Here is a 27,634-nt window from a genome sequence, read left to right on the forward strand (position 1 = left end):
GGCTGGGACGGGGTGACTGGGAGGGCATCACACACAACTCTGAGGTGTGTGTGGGGCCTCCACTCATCTCACTTCAGTCTCTCGATGGACCGACTCTCCCTAACTAGACCCCACCAACCACTAGAATTTAATTTAATTAATACAAACTGACCACAATACATAAGTGGCAGTCTTTCTCCAATCTACCTACAATGTCATAATCCACAGACGGTTGGTACATTAGGAAAGGAGATGGAGCTTCAAAGTCCTAAAAAGGAAAAGTGCCTCAAAGTACCAAGAAGTACTTTACTTCGTTTTTTGTATGTTTTCAGTTACACGTTTACTCAGCCCACATGAACACACATTCTATGTAATGTATAGAATAACTATGTATTCATAATGACTCTCCCAATTAATGGAATACCCACAGCCCTCATAAAACATTCTAGCAGACATGACCTATTATGTCCTTCAATGACAGACGAAAGCGACAAGGTTAACCCTGATTGTTACCGACTGCTAAATGACTACATTGATATTGTAGTCATTTAGAAGTCACTCTTATCCAGAGAGACTTACAGTTAGTGCATTTATCTTAAGATAGCTTGGTGAGACAACCACATACCACAGGCATAGTAAGTACACTTTTCCGCAATAAAGTAGCTGTCAGCAAAGTGGTGAGTAGGGGGATTATTTAACCCCCTAGAGTCTAATCCCCGTCTAAGCTTCTTTCAGAGCCAGAAGGAGTGGGTGGGGTGGTCAAGTACAAGTGAGGAGGGGGATTATTTACTCTTTGAAAAAGTAGGGTTTCAGGTGTTTTCGGAAGATGGGCAGGGACTCTGCTGTTCTAGTTAACGGGGGAAGCTGGTTCCACCATTGGGGTGCCAGGACAGTGAAGATCTTGGACTGGGCTGACTGGGAGCTGCCCCTCCCATAGGGGTGGGATGGCCAAAAGAGAACAGGAAGCAGAACAGAGTACTCGGGTTGGGGTGTAGGGTTTGAGCATAGCCTGAAGGTAAGAAGTTGTGCACTGGGGCCTCCCACTCTAACTATTCTGGTTAGAGCCAGTTTGTGCTGTTCTGTGAAGGGAGCAGTACACAGCGTTGTATGAGATCTTCAGTTTCTTGGCAATTTCTCGCATGGAATAGCCTTCATTTCTCAGAACAAGAATAGTCTGACGAGTTTCAGAAGAAAGTCCTTTGTTTCTGGCCATTTTGAGCCTGTAATCGAACTCACAAATGCTGATGCTCCAGATACTAAACTAGTATAAAGAAGGCCAGTTTTATTGCTTCTTTAAATCAGAACAACAGTTTTCAGCTGTGCTAACATAATTGCAAAAGGGTTTACTAATGATCAATTAGCCTTTTAAAATGATCAACTTGGATTAGCTAACACAACATGCCATTAGAACACAGGCGTGATGGTTGCTGATAATGGGCCTCTGTACGTCTATGTAGATATTCCATAAAAAATAATTTTAAAAATCAGCCATTTCCAGCTACATTAGTCATTTACAACGTTAACAATGTCTACACTGTATTTCTGATCAATTTTATGTTATTTGAATGGACAAAAGAGTTGCTTTTCTTTCAAAAACAAGGACATTTCTAAGTGACCCAAAACTTTTGTGTGGCAGGTGTGGTTGACAGCCCATGGGCTTACATGATAACCACACCACAAAAATAATAAAAACATTCAATTTAACTAGGCAAGTCAGTTAAGAACAAATTCTTATTTACAATGACGGCCTACCCCGGCCAAACCTGGACGACGCTGGGCCAATTGTGCGCCGCCCTATGGGACTCCCAATCACGGCCGGATGTGATACAGCCTGGAATTGAACCAGGGACTGTAGTGACGTCTCTTGCACTGAGATGCAGTGCCTTAGACTGCTGTTCATAAGTACAAAAATAAAAAAGGTTTGTTAAAATAGATAAAACATACTAATTATACATGTATAAATTAATTGATCAGTTACCACGAAAAAATAAATAGTTTAAATGTGTGTGTGCGCATGTGAGAGTTAGGCTATATGGAGGAGATTACTGAGTAGTTTGGTTCATCGGGCTGACCCCCAGTCTTCGCTTGAAGTTAGAGGGATGATGAGGTTTTGGCAATGTGATGATAAGAATTTAAGAGTATAAGTAAGTAAGATAAGAGTATAGTATCTGATAGACTGAGGTGCGACAGTGGAGAGGGTAAAGGTTATTGCAGTGTCTTGTGTTATATAAATGGATTTCAGAATTGAGCTGTAAGAATCCATTGAAGGGTTTAGACAAAATGAGTATTTGTAGATGAAAGTACATGATATTGAGTTTCTTAAACAAAGGTGCAGATGGAGACAGTTAATTAGAGGCGGCAGCTAGTCTTGCAAATTCATTTTTTTGTGTGATGAGCAATTTGTGTAGGTAGGAGGCCTATGTACTGTCTCTCTCCTGTTCAGATCTGAAGGATCAGGTTAAAGTGGGCCCGCTTTATAGTGCCCACTCTCTCCCGCAGAGGGGAAGAGAGGTGAAGTTAGCAGTTTTATGACGGCTATAAATTCCTTGCAGAAACTCTCTGCCTGGACATGCAGTATTGAGAGAGGATTTACTCTGTAGAACAATGACATTCCTCCCATCAAAAGTGTTACGGATACAGGTATCCTGTGTGTGTGTATCCTGTGTGTGTGTGTTTCTTTTCTCTCCTTCTCCCCTCACAGGTGGCAATCATCATTCCCCAATCAGTCATCAATCAGAAGACACACCTCCTCCTGTTACCATTACCCTATCACATCCCCTTGGTTTAAAAACCCAGTCAGTTGTTTTCTCTGTGTGTCTCAATCTCTCTCAATATCTCTCTCTCGTTATTGAGTTCATACATGTCACATTTGTCCGGATTATGTGAGTATTGTTTTGTTACGGTGATTGACTGTTTGTTTGATGGTGGGAAAAGGGTGTACGAAGACAAGCCGCCCATGGGCATACATTACCCGTAGGAATACTTTGTCTAAGAACACTAGTTAGAACTGGGCGGACCACCCACTGTATTTTTGTTTAGTTAGCTGTATTGAAGTAGGCTAGTTTAGGGGTGTTTTTGGATGTTTGTTTCTTTCCTTGGGTCCAGCTCAGTCCCTTTTCCTGCCCCCCTTTACCGTGTGTTTAAAAATAAACCATGAGTGTTTGACGGTAATTTAGTTGTCTGTGGTTTTTCGTTCTCACGGTTACTTTTTCACTATTATACTTTGCATAAGTTATGTTACGGGTCTCCTTACCATCCCCCCCTAGACTGCCGGGCCAAAGGGATTCGTAACAAAAAGTTTGAAATAATGAAACAATATTTCTGAAATCCATGTGGTTGGAGTGGTACGTGGGTACTCGAAGAACAATTGTCAGATCCGCTGAGTTTGGGGATCTCAGGAAGGACAGTATAACAACATAACTATCTCTGAATGTATATATTTCCCAGTTGTCAGGGTCACATCCAAATGTGGGGAAACATATATGAAACTATTTGTGAGAAGATGTAATCTGATGTTAGCCTTCTAAATGAGAGAATTGTTTTTCATACAAAGTCTTAACCAAGTCAGTGGCGACGCCCACGTCAGCACAGACATTACATCGGCGTCATGGAACGCCCCTTTTCCCAGAGTGTATAAAACCCACTTCTGACAAAATTTACATTAGTTCAACGAGACCAACAGCATGAGCTGTGAGGGACGTAATGGCTAGAACTCTGAAACTTTCAACAGAGAAGAAAATCTCTACAAAGACCAGAGGACGTAACGACGCAGTCCAAATGTCACGAATGGTTAAGAAATCTACAAAACTAAAGACTACACATTCACATTCACAGTCTGCAGCTGTATATGTAAAATAGTCTAGGAAACTCGAGAGAACATTTCCCTATCGAACGACCAAATGGTACTCTGAAAGATCCATTCTGGAGAACATTTCGCTATCGAACGACCAAATGGTACTCTGAAAGATCCATTCTGGAGAACATTTCGCTATCGAACGACTATTGCATTATGTCCACGAGGGACTTCTCATTGCATTATGTAGTACTCAATCCGTAACCTATCCTGTGTGTATGTGATTATTTAGTTAGTAAATTAATAATTAAACCAATTCGTATATCGCTGATTATTCATTTATGCTAGGGTTCGTGCAGATAGCCAAGAGTTTGCGACATTCAGAATGACTGAGGTAATAATATATTAATAAGTGACTGTAATCGATAAGATATGAAAGTATCTGAAGAGTTAAATTCGGGAAATAGTAACTCTTTAACTTCTTATGGCTGCAATCCCGTTAACGGGATGATATGACAACAGCCGGTGAAAGTGCACGGCGCCAAATTGAAACAGAAATCTCATAATTAAAATTCCTCAAACATACATGTATCTTTTACCATTTTAAAGGTAATATTGTTGTTAATCCCACCAAAGTGTCCGATTTCAAATAGGCTTTTCAGCGAAAGCACCACAAACGTTATGTTAGTTCACCACCAACTCACAGAAAAATTCAGCCATTTTTTCAGCCCAAGAGAGTAGTCACAAAAAGCACAAATAGAGATAAAATGAATCACTAACCTTTGATGATCTTTATCAGATGACACTCATAGGACTTCATGTTACACAATACATATGTCTTGTTCGATTAAGTTCATATTTATATCCAAAACCTCAGTTTACATTGGCGCGATGTTCAGAAATGCCTCCAATATCCGGAGAAATTGCAGAGAGCCACGTCAAATAACAGAAATACTCATCATAAACTTTGATGAAAGATACATGTTTTACATACAATTAAAGACACACTTGTTCTTAATGCAACCGCTGTGTCAGATTTCAAAAAGCTTTACGGCAAAACACAATATTCAATCTGAAAACAGTGTTCAGCCACAAAAGTAAGCTATACAGTTACCCGCCAAATTGTGCAGTCAACAAAACTCATAAAAAGCATTATAAATCTTCACTTAGCTTTGCTGATCTTCGTCGGAATGCACTCCCAGGACTCCCACAAGAAATGTTAGTTTTGTTCGGTAATGTCCATCATTTATGTCCAAATAGCTATTTTTGTAGCGTGTTTGGTAAACAAATCCAACGTCAGGAAGCGCGTTCACTAAAAGCTGACGAAATGTCCAAAAGTTCCGTAACAGTCAGTAGAAACATGTCAAACGATGTATTGAATCAATCTTTAGAATGTTTAACATAAATCTTGAATAACGTTCCAACCGGAGAATTACATTGACTTCAGATGAGCGATGGAACAGAGCTCCCTCTCATGTGAACGCGCATGGTCAAGGCATGGCAGACCTGACTAATAATTCCCCTCTCATTCGGCCCACCTTCACAGTAGAGGCATCAGACAAGGTTCTACAGACTGTTGACATCTAGTGGAAGCCGTAGGAAGTGCAAACTCATCCATATCTCGCTGTGATTTCAATAGGATCTTGGTTGAAAATCAACCAGCCTCAGAATTCCCACTTCCTGTTTGGATTTTTTTCTCAGGGTTTTGCCTGCCATATGAGTTCTGTTATACTCATAGACATCATTCAAACAGTTTTAGAAACTTCAGAGTGTTTTCTATCCAATACTAATAATAATATGCATATATTAGCAACTATGACTGAGGAGCAGGCCGTTTACTCTGGGAACCTCTGTGCACCTTTCATCCAAGCTACTCAATACTGCCCCTGCAGCCATAAGAAGTTAATAAGAAGCTAGCTAACGTTACGTGTATGATCTGTGTAGTAATATTATTTGTATCTCAGAAATCCTTTTGCATTGTTAGTCTAATGCTAGCTAGCTAACATTGAACCTAGTTGGTTAGCTTTAGCTACCTGCAGATTCATGCATGGTAGTAACGTTATGGGTTGGGATTATGGTTCATTGTTTAGGTAGCTACCTGTACCGTTTACACCTTCTGTATCCTGTGCATGTGACAAACTTTGACATATACTAAATGCATGTTTTTTTTAGTGTTAAAATACACCAGTTAGGCTATTTTGGACAATCAGGCTGCTGATGTCATACAGCTAGTTGTTTTTGTGTTTATGCTTTTTTCATAATGACAAGTTTGAATGTCGGACAACAATAGAATATTAGTGATGTCACTGTGACAACTGTCTACAGACATGTAGATAGACGTAGTATAAACCAGCCTTTAGTCTTAATATTAGGTTGAGTACACTGCCGTACTCGCTCTGTTAAGCACATGGCCTCATCTGAATCCTTAAGGAGATGGTTGGGGCTAAGGCTTAAGAGGGTCTGAACGATGCTGAATGGGTGTAGACAAAGAGCTCTCCAGTAGGTGTACCAAACACTCAAGGGCCATTTTCTCAAAAGTGGGGTGACAGGTTAATCAACTTTGAAAGCAGAATTACTTTCCCATTGTTCCTCAAATGTAGTGTATGATATACAGTGCCTTCGGAAAGTTCAGACCCCTTGACTTTTTCCACATTTTATTACATTACAGCCTTAATCTAAAATGGAAAAGTACAAAAAAATCATCAGCAATCTACACACAACACCCCATAACGACAAAGCGAAAACAGGTTTAGAAATGTTTAGAAATGTATTACAAATAAAAAACAGATACCTAATTTACGTAAGTATTCAGACCCTTTGCTAAGACACTCGAAATTGAGCTCAGGTGCATCCTGTTTCCATTGATCGTCCTTGAGATGTTTCTACAACTTGATTGGAGTCCATCTGTGGTAAATTCAATTGATTGGACATGATTTGGAAAGGCGCACACCTGTCTATAAGGTCCCACAGTTGACAGTGTCTGTCAGAACAAAAACCAAGCCATGAAGTGGAAGGAATTGTCCGTAGAGCTCGGTGACAGGATTGTGTTGAGGCACAGATCTGGGGAAGGGTACCGAAAACATTCTGCAGCATTGAAGGTCCCCAAGAACACAGTGGCCTCCATCATTCTGAAATGGAATAAGACTCTTCCTAGAGCTGGCCGCCCGGACAAACTGAGCAATCGGGGGGGGGGGGGGCCTTGGTCAGGTAGGTGACCAAGAACCCGATGGTCACTCTGACACCCATCCAACCTGACAGAGCTTGAGAGGATCTGCAGAGAGGAATGGGAAAAGCTCCCCAAATACAGGTGTGCCATGCTTGTAGCAACATACCCAAGAAGACTCGAGGCTGTAATCACTGCCAAAGGTGCTTCAACAAAGTACTGAGTAAAGGGTCTGAATACAGTACTTACGTAAATGTCATATTTCAGGTTTTTTTTTATAGCAAAAATGTCTAAAAACCTGTTTTTGCTTTGTCATTATGGGGTATTGTGTGTAGATGAGAAAAAAATAATTTTATCAATTTTAGAATTATTGTACAATTGTAAAAAAACACAATTTCATTCATTTTTACATAAGATCGAGCCGGTCAGTCAAAAAAAATTGTTTATCTTAAAATGTAAAAATAAATGATACTTTATTGTATTAATTGGTACCAATAAGAAATATTATAAAAGGAAGAGCCAATTGGTGGGAATGAAATTGAACAAGTTCCATCCACTAGATTCCTCAGTTTTAATTGATGAAACGTTATCCTAGGAAGATCATATTCAATTTGTCTGCAGCAAAGTGATGAAATCTGTTGGTATAATCAGAAAGATTGGTGATTTGGTTCATCAGGCTTGCTTCCCAGCTCTATACTATAGCTTAATTTACTCATGTCTCATTTACTGTAATATTGTCTTGGTCAGTAATGTCGTGTCTTTGGACTATCATTAAAGTGAAGACTGTTTTATTATCAAATCAATTCTGTGTAATTATTACATGATTAAACTAAATGTAAACATGAATTAACTTGGAAGTTGGGGCACTACTGGAAAATGTTGTATAACTTGCAATGAAAATTGAGAAAATTAGAAACATAATATCTGAAAATGAAGCTAGCTAGACTCTCTTATATTCTCCGTATACATGGATGAACGCTTCTCCCTCTCTGTCAAGGATGCCATAGTTGCCCTTAGTTTGAAAATGCAATACAGAGATGTGTTTTATACAACAGCCTTCTTTGTGACTCCCTCCGCATATTTGCAATCAAACGGTAGAATTTTGTCCTTGGTTTTCCTACTCTGCTTCCATTGGGAATTCCAGTGATTCCAAAACTAGGTCAACTTCTTTGGTGACAACACTGTTGATCACTGTTTCAGAAGAGTCTACAATGTCTGATTCAATGATTTTATTTTAACCTAAATCAGGGATTTCCTCATTGTCTGATTCATTTTCAGAGTCAGAAATGCACGATCATCCAGCAATAGCAACACTAAGTTTGTGATATCTTTCAAAAAAGCTGCATTAGAAAGGATTACACACACATACTGAGCAGCTCATGTTAGACATACAGTGGGGCAAAAAAGTATTTATTTATTATTTAGCAATTATTAGGAAATGGAAGACATACAAGACCACTGATAATCTCCCTCGATCTGGGGATCCACGCAAGATCTCACCCCGTGGGGTCAAAATGATCACAAGAACGGTGAGCAAAAATCCCAGAACCACACGGGGGGACCTAGTGAATGACCTGCAGAGAGCTGGGACCAAAGTAACAAAGCCTACCATCAGTAACACACTACGCCGCCAGGGACTCAAATCCTGCAGTGCCAGACGTGTCCCCCTGCTTAAGCCAGTACATGTCCAGGCCCGTCTGAAGTTTGCTAGAGAGCATTTGGATGATCCAGAAGAAGATTGGGAGAATGTCATATGGTCAGATGAAACCAAAATATAACTTTTTGGTAAAAACTCAACTCGTCGTGTTTGGAGGACAAAGAATGCTGAGTTGCATCCAAAGAACACCATACCTACTGTGAAGCATGGGGGTGGAAACATCATGCTTTGGGGCTGTTTTTCTGCAAAGGGACCAGGACGACTGATCCGTGTAAAGGAAAGAATGAATGGGGCCATGTATCGTGAGATTTTGAGTGAAAACCTCCTTCCATCAGCAAGGGCATTGAAGATGAAACGTGGCTGGGTCTTTCAGCATGACAATGATCCCAAACACACCGCCCGGGCAACGAAGGAGTGGCTTCGTAAGAAGCATTTCAAGGTCCTGGAGTGGCCTAGCCAGTCTCCAGATCTCAACCCCATAGAAAATCTTTGGAGGGAGTTGAAAGTCCGTGTTGCCCAGCAACAGCCCCAAAACATCACTGCTCTAGAGGAGATCTGCATGGAGGAATGGGCCAAAATACCAGCAACAGTGTGTGAACCTTGTGAAGACTTACAGAAAACGTTTGACCTCTGTCATTGCCAACAAAGGGTATATAACAAAGTATTGAGATAAACTTTTGTTATTGACCAAATACTTATTTTCCACCATAATTTGCAAATAAATTCATAAAAAATCCTACAATGTGATTTTCTGGATTTTCCCCCCTCATTTTGTCTGTCATAGTTGAAGTGTACCTATGATAAAAAATTACAGGCCTCTCTCATCTTTTTAAGTGGGAGAACTTGCACAATTGGTGGCTGACTAAATATTTTTTTGCCCCACTGTATGCATGGCAGACCAATCCGAATTCATCTCTCAGCATGTCCAGCCCAGCCATTATATCAGCCAATAATGGTTAGCTGGAAGGTTCCTGTCTTTCTCCGTAGCTAAACCAACTAGGCTCGTAATTTAACGATGGCAACAAGCAAGACAGACTTTATCACACATGCATCAGTACGATAAACAGAGAGAAAGCAGAGAACTGACTGCACTTTACTAAACGAGCGGCAGATCACCAACTCACAAGTTAGTGCTGTGGATACAAGCAGTATGCGGGGGCAGTAAGTCAGAACACCGGTCAAAGATGCTTGGGACAGACAGTGGTTGGAGCATTAGCTTACCCACAGAATGAACCCAAGATTGTAAAAGATGCATCTTTTACAATAGGAGTAAATTGTGCACAGTGGGCAGAGCCAATCACAAGCTAGCAAGATTCTATTGGCGCGTTATAGCATGCATTTGCATATTTCCATTCCATAGGGAACTCTTACACTGAAGTGTGCATGTGCAAGAACTCAATTCACCCTTACACTCCTTAAAAACAATGACATTTCTTGAAACATTGACAAAGTGTTAAGTCTATAAAATGTAGTGTATTGTGTTCGTAATAGATTGTAGTTTTAGGGACAGAAAACTGAGATGGAATGTCGGCTCAGTTTCATCCTGCTTCATCTTCTAGCTCTGCCTGCACTGAACTTCCTCTCCTCACTATATCCGCTGGTGAGTGACCGTTCCAATCGGATTAAAGAGTTGACCCCATGTGACATGTCGGAGTTTCACCTTTTGTTTGATCTAAAGGTGCACACTAATATGTCAATCATCAGTCATTGTGTACTACATCACTGTTACTCAACACAACCTGCTAAGATCCAAACACAAGAACTCCTCCTTCAGAACCGAGGAGAGGATTGGTGGAGGCCTACGCAGAGCCATTCAGAGGTCTCCTCTGTGGCACGTGACTGGGTGACAGACAAGGCCGACTGAGAAGACTGCTCATTCGTCCATGATCTAAGCACATCTCGTGTCGTAATGTTCCTCGAGCAGATTAAGTCATTCTAAGGCAAGGCGAAGGAGGACAGCAAGACAGCCGTAGTGCTCCTAACCTAGCATACTGCTCCACTAAAGACCTTAATTACATAAGATAGCAAAGCCATTTAGCCTTCCTAAGAGGCCATGGACCAAATACACCCCATCTGCACTGATCAAAAACATTGGGCAAATCGGAGCGGACACTAATACAGAAAAGGCCATAGACGAAGGGGACAGTGTCAACATTTTGCTTGTGTGTCGTAAACATTGGGCTCAAAACAAACAAAGACAGAAAGCTCAGCTTTCTACGCTGCCCTCTACTAGGTAGAGTGCTGACTGTGTGATCTCCAAGGGTTGTGTTTTCCTCTCGTCTCCCTCCATTCATTAATTTACTCCAGCTCTCTTCTATGGCCATTCTCATCTCTTTCGCCCCCCTAACTGCTTACCTCCCATCGCTCCTCGCTCTCTAGCGAACTTAGTTTTTTCTCAGAATACTGGTTGTATTGTGAGCTAGAGTAGAGACCGTGCTAATGACGTGCACAGGGCTGTGTGTACACTATGAAAAGTCTCATTGAATTTCAGTGAGACTGTTGTAGGGGGTCAACTAGTATAGGGGCTGGATTGTCCCAGAGTCCATAACTGTGTCAATGACGATTTACAAACTAACAGTGAGAGATGACAGCTTGGGCCCTGCTTAGTGAATCACTGCAGCCACAGACAGGCATCGTGCAGCGCCAGCTCCCCAGCTGGCAGCTCAGGTTAATAGCAGCCAGACTGCAACAGACAGCCACGTACAGCAGGACCAGGCACAGTAGGGTGGCACCATGGCTACTAGGACTGCCATGTACCACAGACAGAATTGATTATCAATGACTGTGTGGAATCCATTACTGACAAACACAGTTGAAAACAAGACCTAATACTACCTCAGAATGCACTACAAAAATTATGCTTTATAAATGACATACTGTGATATCGGCAACCTCTTTTTCCATACAGTAAGTTAGTATAGACAGTTCATTATAACCTCCGACATACTAGGCAGTGACGGGTGAGGACAGTCAGAGTTGACCTACCTTCTGAGACGTAGACAAAGGGCTTGTTCTTCACAGAGAGAAGAGTTAGCAGGTTGAAGAACAGAGCTACAAAGGTCCCCACCAACAGACGACCCCTACACACACACACACGTACCATTATCAGTACAAAATAGACATACACTTGTAACACATTGATGTCAAACATAGCACACACTCTCCATGGCTTGTACAGTCGTCTCATTGCCTTTCACTACACAAGTACTAGGCTAATTACTGTGCACACAATCAAGTTAAGAGTAATATTATTGCTAAAATTAAGTTGGAATACATTACACTTTCATGATGAAGTTAAATAAGTGAATTGTGATGGAAAACAAACATCAAAACAACCAAATAGAGACAATTCATTTTTTTTTAATATCCACAATAACAAATCAACTGAGGCAGATTTTAATGCTGAGGGAAGTCAGTGGGTGCTGCATTGTAAATGGATGTTCTACACTAGATTAAATGTTGTGGTACCTGGAACATGTGACGTCTTGCCTGGCTAACACCTGCTGCCCAGCAGTGAAAATAATACTTGTGGTTTTAGTGATAATGCACTCCAATGTTCCACTGCTTTGAAATGTAATCTCGTCAACGGAGACAGGTTTAAGTCGGTCTTGTTTTCATCAAACTACTAATCTTTGTTTCATAATGGTGATCCAGGCTGTGGCGAGTGATGGCAACATAATTAGCTGAAAATCACATTGTTTTCAGTTTAGAAGGACGAGAGCGACGGTAGGCTAGCACTGTCTGGACCTGCCTGTGATGTTTGTTTGGGCTGCTGTTCTCCCTGGAGTGTGTGTGTGGAACACGGGCGTGTGGGCAAGTGTGTTTGGACCGGGGCCTACTTACGTGTGCACCTCCGGCTGCTCCACGAATCTCTCCACACTGACAAAATAACAGAAGGGAAGACAAACAGTGTCACATAGAAACATGGAGCAATATGGGACAAGTTAATAAACAAGGAAGGTACCACGTGACCTGACCAGGAAACCCTCTGTTGGGCTGTTATAGTACAAGGGCACTTCATATACCAGGAAACCCTCTGTTGGGCTGTTGTTCTAGTCATACTCGTAGTCGTATCCGTTTTATCACAGTTGATACTTGTAATCGGATCTACTCGTGAACGGAAAATCCGGAAGTGAGCTTTAAATGGCAGTAAAGCGTATACCTCAAGCGCGCATTACTGCACTATCACTCAGAGCTCATCGTTATGTTCCTTAACTCTTCCACACACATTGTTCAAAGGCAATCAACCCTGACAGATGAAAATGCACATGATTTACTTAGTCCTATTCAATTATCAACAAAATAAGCTAATAAATAGCCTAATGCATGGCTGGCTACTACTGCCTGCATTTATTCCAGACACAGATTTACAGTGCCTTCAGAAAGTATTCACACCCCTTGAATTTTATCACATTTTGTTGGTTTACAACCTGAATGGATTGAATAGAGATGTTGTGACTGGCCTACACACAATACCCCATAATGTCAAAGTAGAATTATGTTAGATATTTTTTACAAATTAATTCAAAAGGAAAAGTTGAAATGTCTTGAGTCAACTATTCAACCCCTTTGTTATGGCAAGCCTAAATAAGTTCAGGAGTAAAAATTTGCTTAACAAGTCACAATTAGTTGCATGGACTCCCTCTGTTTGCAATAGTGTTTAACATTATTTTTGAATGACTACCTCATCTCGGTACCCCACACATACAATTATGTGTAAGGTCCCTCAGTCAAGCAGTGAATTTTAAACACAGATTCAACCACAAAGACCAGGGAGGTTTTCCAATGCCTCGCAAAGAAGAGCACCTATTGGTAGATGTGTAAAACAATTCAAAAAGCAGACATTGAATATCCCTTCGAGCATGTTGAAGTAATTAATTACACATTGGATGGTGTATCAATACACCCAGTCACTACAAAGATACAGGCGTCCTTTCTAACTCAGTTGCCGGAGAGGAAGAAAACTGGTCAGGGATTTCACCTTGAGGCCAATGGTGACTTTAAAACAGATACATAGTTTAATGGCTGTGAAAACTGAGGACGTATCAGCAACATTGTAGTTACTCCACAATACTAACCTAATTGACAGAGTGAAAAGAAGGAAGCCTGTAAAGAATAAAAAATTCCAAAACATGCATCCTGTTTGCAACAAGGCACTAAAGAAATACTGCAAAAAATGAGGCAAAGCAATTGGCCCCTTGTATTCAGGACAAATGTTATGCTTGGGGCAAATCCAATACAACACATTAATGAGTACCACTCTCCATATTTTCAAGCATAGTGGTGGCTGCATCATGTTATGGGCATGCTTGTAATCGTTAAGTACTGCAGAGTTTTTCAGGATAAAAAAATTAATGTAATGGAGCTATGCACAGGCAAATTCCTAGAGCATAACCTGGTTCAGTCGGCTTTTCATCAGACACTGGGAGATTAATTCAACTTTCAGCAGGACAATAACCAAGGTCAAATATACACTGGAGTTGCTTACCAAGAATGTGAATGTTCCTGAGTGACGAGTTCGTTTTGACTTAAATCGAAGGCAAGACGTGAAAATGGATGTGTAGCAAATTTGCAAAAATGTCTAATAACATGTTTTCACTTTGTCATTATGGGGTATTGTGTGTAGATGGGTGACAAAAATATACATTTAATCAATTTTGAATTCAGGCTGTAACAACAAAATGTGGAATAAGACAGAGTATAAATACTTTCTGAAGGCAGGCTAATTCGCTTGCCCCATATATTGTTTCACTTTTGAGAGAGCCAAACTTCTCTCCTGACACTTATGCCACAGAATTTGTAGAATCAAAATAAACTATCTACATTTGTCATTTTATTTTCAAATGATCTGTTGCTCTGTAAACATGCCTAAGGTGAGAATAAATAATAATAGCATGCAAGTATGGGCTTGGATCATGACACAACGACAGACGTCAACAATGGAATAATTATTTGTACAGAAAGTAGGTCTACTTAACAACGCCAAGCGGACAGACAAACCACCATATGGCCTCAGGAAAGTGGATGGGAAATAACTACATTGAACAACTATGTCCAACTACAGATTCCGATTCAAACACAATGATGGGAGACTTGTGACCCTGAGACGAGTGACTGAGTGAGTGAAACAGAGCCGTGCGTCTGTCTGGAAAAATTAGTGCAGAGGGAGAGCGGCTTGCATTCAATCCAATCGTCGTAGCAGGCTCAACCAATATCCCGCCCATTTCTTTACAGACGGAGAAACTAGCCGACAGTTGTTTAGAGCACATAGCGCTTCACACTGAGTGAAAGAGATATGAGTGCTGGTAGCTGAAAATACTTATTTTCAGATCCCGGAAAATTAGAAAATATGTCATAATCGAATTTGGAAAATTCTCCATATCCATTACGATACTCGTTTTGTCCGAGTACTTGGCACACCCCTAGAATAAGGGCACTTCCTATACCAGGGAAAACACATGGCGCTAGTAATAATGAGGGGAGTCTGTGCTGAGATGCTAAGGCGGAGTGATATAATAAAAGAGATGGCCAGTACACACTGGGAGCTACATGGCCGATTTAAGTCTGATAGTAACACTAGTACCGATCACTGGGACAACAGCCATCAGAAACACACCACTAAAGGCTATTTACAGAAGTGGTTTTGCATATGTCTCCAGGATAGATTTGTCCTGGATGATCAAAACCTTTGTCCAGTATTCATGGCAACATTAAGGGAAGAAGGTATGGAGCCAGCCTAGATTTACCATACACTTACCACAAATCAACCTGGACTCGGGTAGATTTAACATAGAACATTCAAATCCGAGATACTCCAATTAGTATGTTATGTTCCGTTTTTTATGGCATGTATTAATTTGTGGATGGATGTCCATCACCCATTTCGTATGACGGATTACGAATTGTTTTTTTGCATTGGTTGCAGCTCAATCCACCGCATCCAGAGATGTCACACTTTCCCATCTGCAGTGAAAGATGACAGCTCTAGAGGGGTGTTTGTCAGACAATGAGACAACGAAAATCGGTCTTCTCACAAAATCGTCTGTACGGTTTGGTGATTTGGCCTACAAAACTATTATGACCCCTCTGTGGAAAGATGACGCTCACATGTTGGTTGTTTTTGCTCTAAGACGCCCACAGGCCTCAAGACTCGTCTGAAGGTACCCAAGTACCAGTTGAAAAAAATAATGGATGTACAGTCGTGGCCAAAAGTTGAGAATGACACATTCATTTTCACAAAGTCTGCTGCCTCAGTTTGTATGATGGCAATTTGCATATACTCCAGAATGTTATGAAGAGTGATCAGATGAATTGCAATTAATTGCAAAGTCCCTCTTTGCCAAGCAAATGAAATGAATGCCCCCAAAACATTTCCACTGCATTTCAGCAGTATGCTTGGGGTCATTGTCCATTTGGAAGACCCATTTGTGACCAAGCTTTAACTTCCTTTTATCAGACCAGAGGACATTTCTCCAAAAAGTACGATCTTTGTCCCCATGTGCAGTTGCAAACCGTAGTCTGTCTTTTTTTATGGTGGTTTTGGAGCAGTGGCTTCTTTCTTGCTGAGCGGCATTTCAGGTTATGTCGATATAGGACTCGATTTACTGTGGATATAGATACTTTTGTGCCTGTTTCTTCCAGCATCTTCACAAGGTCCTTTGTGTTGTTCTGGGATTGATTTGCACTTTTAGCACCAAAGTACGTTCATCTCTAGGAAACAGAACGTGTCTCCTTCCTGAGCGGTATGACGGCTGCGTGGTCCCATGGTGTTAATACTTGCGTACTATTGTTTGTACAGATGAACGTGGTACCTTCAGGCGTTTGGAAATTGCTCCCAACGATGTACCAGACATGTGGAGGTCTACAATTTTTTTTCTGAGGTCTTGGTTGATTTATTTTGATTTTCCCATGATGTCAAGCAAAGAGGCACTGCGTTTGAAGGTAGGCCTTGAAATACATCCACAAGTACACCTCCAATTGACTCAAATGATGTCAATTAGCCTCTCAGAAGCTTCTAAAGCCATGACATAATTTTCTGGAATTTCCCAAGCTGTTTAAAGGCACAGTCAACTTAGTGTATGTAAACTTCTGACCCACTGGAATTGTGATACAGTGAAATAATCTGTCTGTAAACAATTGTTAGAAAAATTACTTGTGTCATGCACAAAGTAGATGTCCTAACCGACTTGACAAAACTATAGTTTGTTAACAAGACATTTGTGGAGTGGTTGAAAAACAAGTTTTAATGATTTCAACCTAAGTGTATGTAAACTTCGACTTCAACTGTATATATGGACACTTTAGTGCCAAAAATAAGGTGTTATATGATATTCCTGATCTCTCTTATATCTTTGACACTTCAGAACAAACTTCCTTTTTATTTTTTGGGAGGACTAACTGTTGTTCCATGTAGTGAATCTGTTATTCAATGTGTTTGTATGGGCTAATTGTAGTAAGGCCCAATTTCTTTATACTTCAGGTAGTATTAAAATTCAAAATCAAATTGCTAAATGTTCCTTGGTAGGACCTTTTAAAAACAATTCCATATAGCTTAGTAGAACCCTCCAACGTGTTAGACAGGGCTTAGACTCTTATGGATTAAGTAACCTTCTGTCTTATGTAACCATACCAAACGTAATATCATACTAATTTGAGTGTTCCCCCCACCCGTTTCTCTCTCTCTGAATGACGGAAGCCTTGTTACACACGTGCTTGACATGTTGTTTGGCAGCCATGTGAAAGAGACAGTGTAACGTCATCTCTCCCCTCCTCTACCCTGCAGAGACGTGACCGCTAGATAAACCCTGCCTTCTCTAATGGGTGCTTCAGGTTGAGGTGTGGACATAAGTATGAACAAACATTCCCAGTGCTGAAATGTCCTACACTCATCAACACAAACACCCCCCCCCCCCCCCCCCGAACACACTACACTAGCCCTACATAGAACACACATGGTTGACGTACTAGTTGGCAGCCGAGTGAAAAGAGGTAGTGACTGCGCCGTCATCAGCACTCCCCTCCCCCTCCTAAAACCTGCCTGAGCAGTGACCGCTGGATAAACCCTGGCTCTGGTCGCCTTGGCCCTAGGTGTGGGCACAAGCAGACATTCCCACAGCTCTGAAATATTCAGTAGCCCCCGTCCCCCACCCCGTGTCCCAAAACAGGGGTAAACCCTGGTTCCACCTACCTCTCCTTCAGGATGAACAGAGCACCCAGCTGCACCAGCACCGTGGAGGCAAACACAGCAAGGACCTCCAGCCGCTTAAACCTGGTGGAAAACACACACACACACACACACACACACACGTGCGCAATCAAGCAAACGAACATAACTGAAAATACACATGACTGACATCAGAGATCATGTGCTTTGTACCATACATTTTCATTTGAGCTACTGAAAGACTACCAGGATGCTTGAAAATGTTTATTTTTATTTTTTATTATCACTGATCTCATTGTCTGATATGAAAATTCCAACGGACAGATAAAAATAAACATTCTGTACAACAATAACAACATTCTGTACGGCAATAAGAGGTACATGAATATAACAACATACAACGCAGGAGTTTTGGGACTGAGTCCGTCTCTGTGTCCGTTCTGTAAGCATGAATGAAAATCCTACTGTATCCAGAACATAGAAAGTGGAACACAAAACATTTCCATAATGACTTAAAATTGCTCATCACTAGTGCTGCACTGATATGGTTCCATACATTGTAGAAGCGAGTAGTGTATAAAAGGTACACTGTTAAGTCAAGAAGTAAGACGTTTCCATCTGTAAATGTACATAATTTGGTTATTTCCTTGTCCCCTGTCAATGTTTAGTAACATGCTGTACTGGGAAAGCTGGATAGACAGAAGGGTTAGGGAGAGTTGCTCCAGTTGAAATTAGATAATCTGTCCAGTGGCTGACCCATTGTACTGGCCCAGTGAGCACATTAGGGCCAAATCAAGCTGAAAAGCAGCTTTCTATGCAACCACCACTGCTCAACACCCTAAGGTCAAAGGAAAAAAAGCAAACACACAGAGCCCTATGCCAAACAAACAGAGCTCTACCCGATAAAAACAGCTTGGATGGTGTGTCAAAGGCTGTGTGTATGAGATGATTACGGACAACACACAAACATACAAAGGCTACACCGTACCGCGACTGCAGTCTGTCACGGGCAAACAAACACACGGCCATCAACACAGGTCAGGAGCTTAACTTCTAGTCTAGAGTCTAAACAGATAGTAAAACAATTGTATCTTAAGTTTGCTTTGAAGTGTCTGTCCTGTATCTAAAATAAGATTCATCAGGAAATTATATATATTTTGTACCCATACTTAACCCCTTTTTTTGGCACTAAACTACTTCCATATATACACTGCTCAAAAAAATAAAGGGAACACTTAAACAACACAATGTAACTCCAAGTCAATCACACTTCTGTGAAATCAAACTGTCCACTTAGGAAGCAACACTGATTGACAATAAATTTTACATGCTGTTGTGCAAATGGAATAGACAACAGGTGGAAATTATAGGCAATTAGCAAGACACCCCCAATAAAGGAGTGGTTCTGCAGGTGGTGACCACAGACCACTTCTCAGTTCCTATGCTTCCTGGCTGATGTTTTGGTCACTTTTGAATGCTGGCGGTGCTTTCCCTCTAGTGGTAGCATGAGACGGAGTCTACAACCCACACAAGTGGCTCAGGTAGTGCAGCTCATCCAGGATGGCACATCAATGCGAGCTATGGCAAGAAGGTTTGCTGTGTCTGTCAGCGTAGTGTCCAGAGCATGGAGGCGCTACCAGGAGACAGGCCAGTACATCAAGAGACGTGGAGGACGCCGTAGGAGGGCAACAACCCAGCAGCAGGACCGCTACCTCCGCCTTTGTGCAAGGAGGAGCACTGCCAGAGCCCTGCAAAATGACCTCCAGCAGGCCACAAATGTGCATGTGTCTGCTCAAACGGTCAGAAACAGACCCCATGAGGGTGGTATGAGGGCCCGACGTCCACAGGTGGGGGTTGTGCTTACAGCCCAACACCGTGCAGGACGTTTGGCATTTGCCAGAGAACACCAAGATTGGCAAATTCGCCACTGGCGCCCTGTGCTCTTCACAGATGAAAGCAGGTTCACACTGAGCACATGAGCACATGTGACAGATGTGACAGAGTCTGGAGACGCCGTGGAGAACGTTCTGCTGCCTGCAACATCCTCCAGCATGACCGGTATGGCGGTGGGTCAGTCATGGTGTGGGGTGGCATTTCTTTGTGGGGCCGCACAGCCCTCCATGTGCTCGCCAGAGGTAGCCTGACTGCCATTAGGTACCGAGATGAGATCCTCAGACCCCTTGTGAGACCATATGCTGACACATGCACATTTGTGGCCTGCTGGAGGTCATTTTGCAGGGCTCTGGCAGTGCTCCTCCTTGCACAAAGGCGGAGGTAGCGGTCCTGCTGCTGGGTTGTTGCCCTCCTACGGCCTCCTCCACGTCTCCTGATGTACTGGCCTGTCTCCTGGTAGCGCCTCCATGCTCTGGACACTACGCTGACAGACACAGCAAACCTTCTTGCCACAGCTCGCATTGATGTGCCATCCTGGATGAGCTGCACTACCTGAGCCACTTGTGTGGGTTGTAGACTCTGTCTCATGCTACCACTAGATTGAAAGCACCGCCAGCATTCAAAAGTGACCAAAACATCAGCCAGGAAGCATAGGAACTGAGAAGTGGTCTGTGGTCACCACCTGCAGAACCACTCCTTTATTGGGGGTGTCTTGCTAATTGCCTATAATTTCCACCTGTTGTCTATTCCATTTGCACAACAGCATGTGAAATTTATTGTCAATCAGTGTTGCTTCCTAAGTGGACAGTTTGATTTCACAGAAGTGTGATTGACTTGGAATTACATTGTGTTGTTTAAGTGTTCCCTTTATTTTTTTGAGCAGTGTATATATACACCGTGTCTTCAGAAACTACACATCTTGATTTTTCCACATGTTGTTGTTGCAAAGTGGGATTAAAATGGATTTAATTGTCATTGTTTGTCAACAATCTACACAAAGTTAATGTCAAAGTGGAAGAAAATTTCTAACACTCCTTTTTTTATTAAATGGAGGGAAAAAAACTCATTTTTCTTCGATAAGTATTCAACGCCCTGAGTTAATACATTTTATAGTCACCTTCGGCAGTGATTACAGCTGTGAGTCTTTCTGGGGAAATCGAAGATCTTTCAAAAACCTGGACTGTACAATAATTGCCCATTATACCTTAAATTCTCCAAGCTCTGTCAAGATGGTTGTTGATCATTGCTAGATAGCCATTTTCAAGTATTGCCACAGATTTTCAAGTATTGCCACAGATTTTCAACACCATTTAAGTCAAAACTGTAACTAGGCCACTCAGGAACATTCAATGTCATCTTGGTAAGTAATTCCAGTGTATATTTGCTTCGTGTTTTAGGTTATTATCCTTGCCGATGACAAGCATACCCATAACATGATGCAGCCATCACCATGATTAAAAATATTAAGAGAGTGGTGTTGTGTTGGATTTGCCCCAAACATAATGCTTTGTATTTAGGGCAAAAAGTTTTTTTTGCACTATTACTTTAGTGCCTTACTTAAAACATGATGCATGTTTTGGAATTTTTATTCTGTACAGGCTTCCTTCTTTTCACTTTGTAGTTACTCCACAATACTAACCTAAATGACAATGTTGATTCATCCTCAGTTTTCACCTACAATGCATTTGTGAAGTATTCAGACACCCTTCTCTTTTCCAAATGTTGTTAAGTTACAGCCTTATTCTAAAATAGATAAAATAAATAAAAATATATAAAATCGACATACAATACCCCATAATGACAAAATGAACAGGTTTTTAGAAACAGTTGCAAATTTATTACAAATAAAATAGAAAAACCTTATTTACATACGTATTCAGACCTTTTGCTATGAGAAATTTAGCTCAAGTGCATCCTGTTACCATTAATCATCCTTGAGATGTTTCTACAACTTGATTGGAGTTCACCTGTGGTAAATTCAATTGATTGGACATGATTTGGAAAGGGGCACACCTGTCTATATAAGGTCCCACAGTTGATAATGCATGTCAGAGCAAAAACCAAGCCATGAGGTGGAAGGAATTTTCCATAGAGTTCCGAGACAGGATTGTGTCGAGGCACAGATCTGGGGAAGGGTACCAAAAAACATCTGCAACATTGAAGGTCCCCAAGAACACAGTGGCTTCCATCATTCTTAAATGGAAGAAGTTGGGAACCATCAAGACTCCTCCTCAAGCTCTCCGCCCGGCCAAACTGCGCAATCGGGGGACAAGGGCCTTGGTCAGGTAGGTGACCAAGAACCCAATGGTCACTGACAGAGCTCCAGAGTTCCTCTGTGGAGATGGGAGAACCTTCCAGAAGGACAACCATCTCTGCAGCACTCCACCAATCAGGTCTTTATGGTAGAGTGGCCAGACGGAAGCCACTTCTCAGTAAAAGGCACGACAGCCCACTTGGTGTTTGCCAAAAGGCACCTAAAGGACTCTCAGACCATGAGAAACAAGATTCACTGGTCTGATGAAACCAAGATTGAACTCTTTGGCCTGAATGCCAAGTGTCACGTCTGGAGGAAACCTGGCACCATCCCTATGGTGAAGCATGCTGGTGGCAGCATCATGCTGTGGGGATGTTAATCAGAGGCAGGGAGTGGGAGACGAGTCAAGATTGAGGGAAAGATGAATGGAGCAAAGTACAGAGATCCTTGATGAAAACCTGCTCCAGAGCGCTCAGGACCTCAGACTGGGGCGAAGGTTCACCTTCCAACAGGACAATGACCCTAAATCACACAGCCAAGACAATGCAGGAGTGGATTCGGGACAAGTCTCTGTATGTCCCTGAGTGGCCCAGCCAGAGCCCGGACTAGAACCCGATTAAACATCTCTGGAGAGACCTGAAAATAGCTGTGCAGCGACGCTCCCCATCCAACCTGACAGAGCTTGAGAGGATCTGCAGAGAAGAATGGGAGAAACTCCCCAAATAAAGGTGTGCCAAGCTTGTAGCGTCCTACCCAAGAAGAATCAAGGCCGTAAGCACTGCCAAAGGTGCTCCAACAAAGTACTGAGTAAAGGGTCTGAATACTTATGTAAATGTTATACTTGAATTTATTATTTTATACATTTGGAAAAAACTGTTTTTGCTTTGTCATTATGGGGGATTGTGTGTAGATTGGTAAGGGAAAACAACAAATTAATATATTTTAAAATAACGCTGTAACGTAACAAAATGTGGAAAATGTCAAGTGGTCTGAATACTTTCCAAATGCACTGTATCACGGCCATTTAACTGTGTAACTGGTTTAAAATCATCATTGGCCAAATCCCTCAACGGTTTCCTTCCTCTCCGTCAACTGAGTTAGGAAGGATGCCTGTATCTTTTTCGTCACTGAGTGGATTAATACACCATCCAAAGTGTCATGAATAAGGTCTTAATTTTATTTATTTTTTATCTACCAATAGATGACCTTCTTTCCAAAGCATTGGAAAGCCTCACTGGTCTTTGTGATTGAATCTGTGCTTGAAATTCATGTGTTTGAATTACTATCCCATAAAGAGATGGGGTAGTTAGTTCTTCAAAAATCATGTTAAACACTATTACTGCACACAGAGTGAGTCCATGCAACTTAGACTTGTTAAGCACATTTTTACACCTGAACACATTTAGGCTTGCCATAACATAGGGGCTGAATACTTATTGACTCAAGACATTTCAGCTTTTAATCTTTTATTAATTTGTAAAGATGTCTAAAACATCTTTGACATTATGGGGCAGTGTGTGTAGATCAGTAACACACAATCTACATTTAATCCATTTTCAATTCAGGTAGTAACAACAAAATCTGGAAAAAGTATAGGGGTGTGAATACTTTCTGAAGGCACTTTACTACCATTCATTTTTAAAGCTGGGCAACCTTCAGACAAGTCCTGCGAGGCTTGTGGGCGTCCTAGAGCAAAACCACCGGCATGTACATGTTCGTGAGAGTTTCAACTTCGAATTGGGGGTTATCATATTAGCCCAAACTGTTTGGTCACTACAGACGTTTTCATGAGATTTTCAGGATGTCTCCTGGTCTGACAAACTTCCGACGCGGAAGGAGGACGCAGTAGATAGATGCAGCACATGCCAAAAAAACTGATCTCTAGCTAAAACAGACGGATATAGATGGGAAATGTTGTATTATGCTAATTCAATTTTTTCGCAGGAGCATGTCATAAATATTTATTCCAGTGCCAAAATTGACCAAAAAGTGTAAGTAGGATAGTTTTGGTCATAAAGTCAGTATATTCCAAAACTGGGTTTTGTGAGATGTGTAACTGAAGATGTCACTTAATATCATGGTTGGGTTCTGATTTCAATCCTGCCTACACAGGACCAAAGCCTGGCACAGTCTAATCCTGGCTGGCAGTAATCAAATCATCCAGATCACAGATGCCCGGTATGCTGCAGAGCACACTATCCAATCGCTCACCAGAATCAACCTACAACCCACGCATTCAATTTACAGACATCCAAACTAACCATTAGTACGCAGCACCTCAAAGTTGTTTAAACAATCCATACACAAGACAATGTTATGTTGAAAAAACAAGTTGCTTTTTATAAACGGCTTGGGTTTTCTCCAACTCAAACATCCTCACATTCATGAACTCACGTTAGAATCACAAACACCAAATTTATCAAAGACAACTACATCTAGAAAGCAGGAAATGCAGTATTCCCTGACCAATCATGTTCACGTTGTCCTGCTGCCTCTCCCGGTTGCTAAGCAATTCGGTACGGTGACTGAAGGGGGACAAACAGTACTGCCAGGATATGATATAGCGAACATAACACCCATATTGAACCACACAATTCAAAATTTTCTTGATGAGTACCAGAAATGCCCAGGAGGAATTGGTAAGTTTAGCCCCTCCTTAAACAACCTAAGATGTGTGGGAATGTAAGTGTTGTATCACATACAGTACATTAAAGCATACACCAAAAAAATCCAGTAGACATTAATAAATCAATACAAGTCAATGGAAACATGATCATCAAATGACTCCATTTTTAAATAATAACAGTGGAGGTCATCATTTTAGAAAACAGGCCACTGTAGAATCAGTATGCTAATGGACGTACCCAAACGAGAAGAGCTGACTAGGCTTCTTCATGGCCACCCAGGAACTCAGCAGACAGGTGATCAGACTGTAGGCCAACAGGTACACATACATTACCAGTCAAAAGTTTGGACACACCTACTCATTCAAGGGTTTTTCTTTATTTTTACTATTTTCTACATTGTATAATAATAGCGAAGACATCAAAACTATAAAATAACACATGGAATCATATAGTAACCAAAAAATATATTTTAGATTCTTGGTGGTTAGAGAATGTCAAGACTTTGCAAAGCTGTCATCAAGGCAAAGGGTGGCTACTTTGAAGAATCTCACATTTATTTTGATTTGTATAACACTTTTTTTTGGTTACTACATGATTCCATGTGTTATTTCATAGTTTTGATGTCTTCACTATTACTCTACAATGTAGAAAATAGTACAAATTTACAAAAACCCTTGAATGAGTAGGTGTCCAAACTTTTGACTGGTACTGTAAATCATCATGACTAACAACACCTCAACACAAGCAATTGCACTCTAGTAAAAAGAGCTCAACACAAGTGTTAGGTACAATATTTAGCTTAGTGTAAAACTTCTTTAGACAGTGCTGATAAAACATGATGCTCCCCAGGATGCCCATTTACTCACCTGAAGAGATCGAAGATGGTGAGGTATGTGTATGCTGTTAAGGCTGAAATGACAGAGAAAAAGATGATCAGTGAGTGCTATATATTACTTGAATTGATTCTAATAGAAATTAAGCAAACGCTTTTTTGCTCTGTAAAAGTTATTGTAATATGTATGAAGAAGATAGCGGCGATACACCAGTTTAATTCATATAGACTATATTGATGAGATGAACCGCAATTGAATAGAGCGTGCCCTACTGTCAATCAACAAAACAAATGTTCTATGATGATAAATCAGCTGCAATACAACCTTAGTGTACCAGCCATTTCACAGACAAAAATATAAATATCCTTTGGTTGCCAAGGATTCCCTCCCCCAAAACTGTGCCATTCCTGTCCAGTAGAGATGACAGTGTAGCTGTCGTGTCTGAGCTAAGATGCCAACTCCCACGCATATACACAGACACAGCCTGTCATTGTTAATAGATTCAGTGAGCAAACGTGACCCAGTATCAAGCCTCCTACTGCTTCCCAATGTATCTAGACTTTAAAACACAGAGTAGTGCCGTGCCATTCACAGTCAAACTCCCCAGCTCTAGGGGGCAGTGTAGAGCAGAAGTAGGCTAGAGGACCAAGAGGCAACAGAGGTGGAGGCAGTGATAGCGCCGACCTGCAAACCCAGCTTTATGTAAGCTGGATATGATGGAGGAGATTAACAAAGCTTTGCATGGAGAGGAACATTTTGTTTTCACACTGCTCTACCATGTTGGCCAAACTGAGGTGATGTAATTCAGGATACACGCCGACCATTAGCCGTTGGCCCAGGGGATCTATCGGACTGATTGAGCTTGGTTTGTGCTGTACCTACCACGCCACCATGGTTACGGCTCAGCACTCTGCATCACCGCCAGAGCACACAGAAATATACAGTGGGGTCAGAAATAATTGATTCCCTTGATAAAGACGAGCAAAAATTACTAAAATAAATAATTCAAATACTGAGCTATAATGTATGAAAAAAATATTAAATTATATTATACTAATACAATTGCTCAGAGAAAGATATTTAACTAGTAATAATAATTTCTCAAAAAAGTAGAGGTCAAAATTGACACCCCTGTTTTCAATACCTCACCTTGCGAGGTTACACTAAGCCTTTTCCTAAAATGTTTTATGCTAACTGGAGAACCCATTGGGAAGGATCTTAGACCATTCCTACATACAGAATCTTTCCATATCCTTCGTCTGTACTTATGGGCTGCCCTCTAATATTAAACCAAAGGATTTCAAAGGGAGTCCAGAGACTGAGATAGCCATTGCAAAATGTTGATTTTGTGGCAAACTAACCATTTCTTTGTGGATTTTGAGGGTTATGGTCTTGCTGGAAGGTCTACTTGCAGCCAAGTTTCAGCCTCCTGGCAGAGGCAACCAGGTTGTTGACAAATTCCCCAGGACCAGCGCAAGCAGAATAGCCCCATAACATCAAAGATCCACCACCTTATTTTACAGTATGTATGGGGTTATTTTCTGCTTATGCATTCTCATTTAGAGCTCTTTGGCCAGGCATACCAGTGGAGGGTTTGTTGCCAAAATGAGAATGCATGAGCAGAAAAGAACCCCATACCTACTGTAAAATATGGTGGTGGCTCTTTGATGTTATGGGGCTATTTTGCTGAGAAATTGTATCATAAAATGTCCTTTTTTTGGATCATACAATATAGTTCAGTATTTAAATAATTGATTTTATACAGTCATTATCCCATATAGCCTTTCAACCGTGACCCAATCCTATAAATCCACTGTGGTGGTACAGGTGTCTCATCTTTAGGTGTTAATCATGTGAATGTACTATAACATCAGGGAGGACACAGGCTAGACTGGCCCATTGGTAAATGAATGATCAAATCGGATAAGCCCTGGAGCAGAGCCTTGCTATTCACTCTCAACGATTAGAAGATTGACAATGTTTACCAAAACAAAACAGGATGATATTTGTCACCAGGAAACGTCAGCTCAGTGTTTTTACATCAATCACACAGTGTATTCACCACACACTGCATCTGTTAGGACACATATCCTACCCAGTAGTCTGATACATTTTAATGCTGACATGCTGACCAAACCGGCCATGTTGCAAAAATGAATAAACACATACATGTTAATCAATAATGTCATTCAAACTGCTTGCTAGCGTCTGCATAGCCAGGCGCTAAAATAGAACATGGTCCTGTCTCTTCATCTACTCACTGTTTTTTTAC

The 27,634-nt window shown here is 41.3% G+C and overlaps 1 protein-coding gene across 3 annotated transcripts in view; it reads right to left on the minus strand.

Moving 5' to 3' along the window:
* LOC139562113 (zinc transporter 6-like) overlaps nt 1-27,634 on the minus strand; it is an 82,432-nt gene that overhangs the window by 20,068 nt on the left and 34,730 nt on the right. For all 3 annotated transcript variants that reach the window (XM_071379465.1, XM_071379467.1, XM_071379466.1), the window contains 5 exons: nt 25,396-25,438; nt 24,767-24,832; nt 17,780-17,860; nt 12,436-12,471; nt 11,578-11,672 (listed from right to left, as the gene is read on the minus strand). In XM_071379465.1, coding sequence (XP_071235566.1) covers nt 11,578-11,672; nt 12,436-12,471; nt 17,780-17,860; nt 24,767-24,832; nt 25,396-25,438 — 321 coding nt within the window. The remainder of the gene's footprint in view (nt 1-11,577; nt 11,673-12,435; nt 12,472-17,779; nt 17,861-24,766; nt 24,833-25,395; nt 25,439-27,634) is intronic.

This window comes from Salvelinus alpinus, chromosome 32, assembly GCF_045679555.1.
Source record: "Salvelinus alpinus chromosome 32, SLU_Salpinus.1, whole genome shotgun sequence".
NCBI classification, from domain to species: domain Eukaryota; kingdom Metazoa; phylum Chordata; class Actinopteri; order Salmoniformes; family Salmonidae; genus Salvelinus; species Salvelinus alpinus.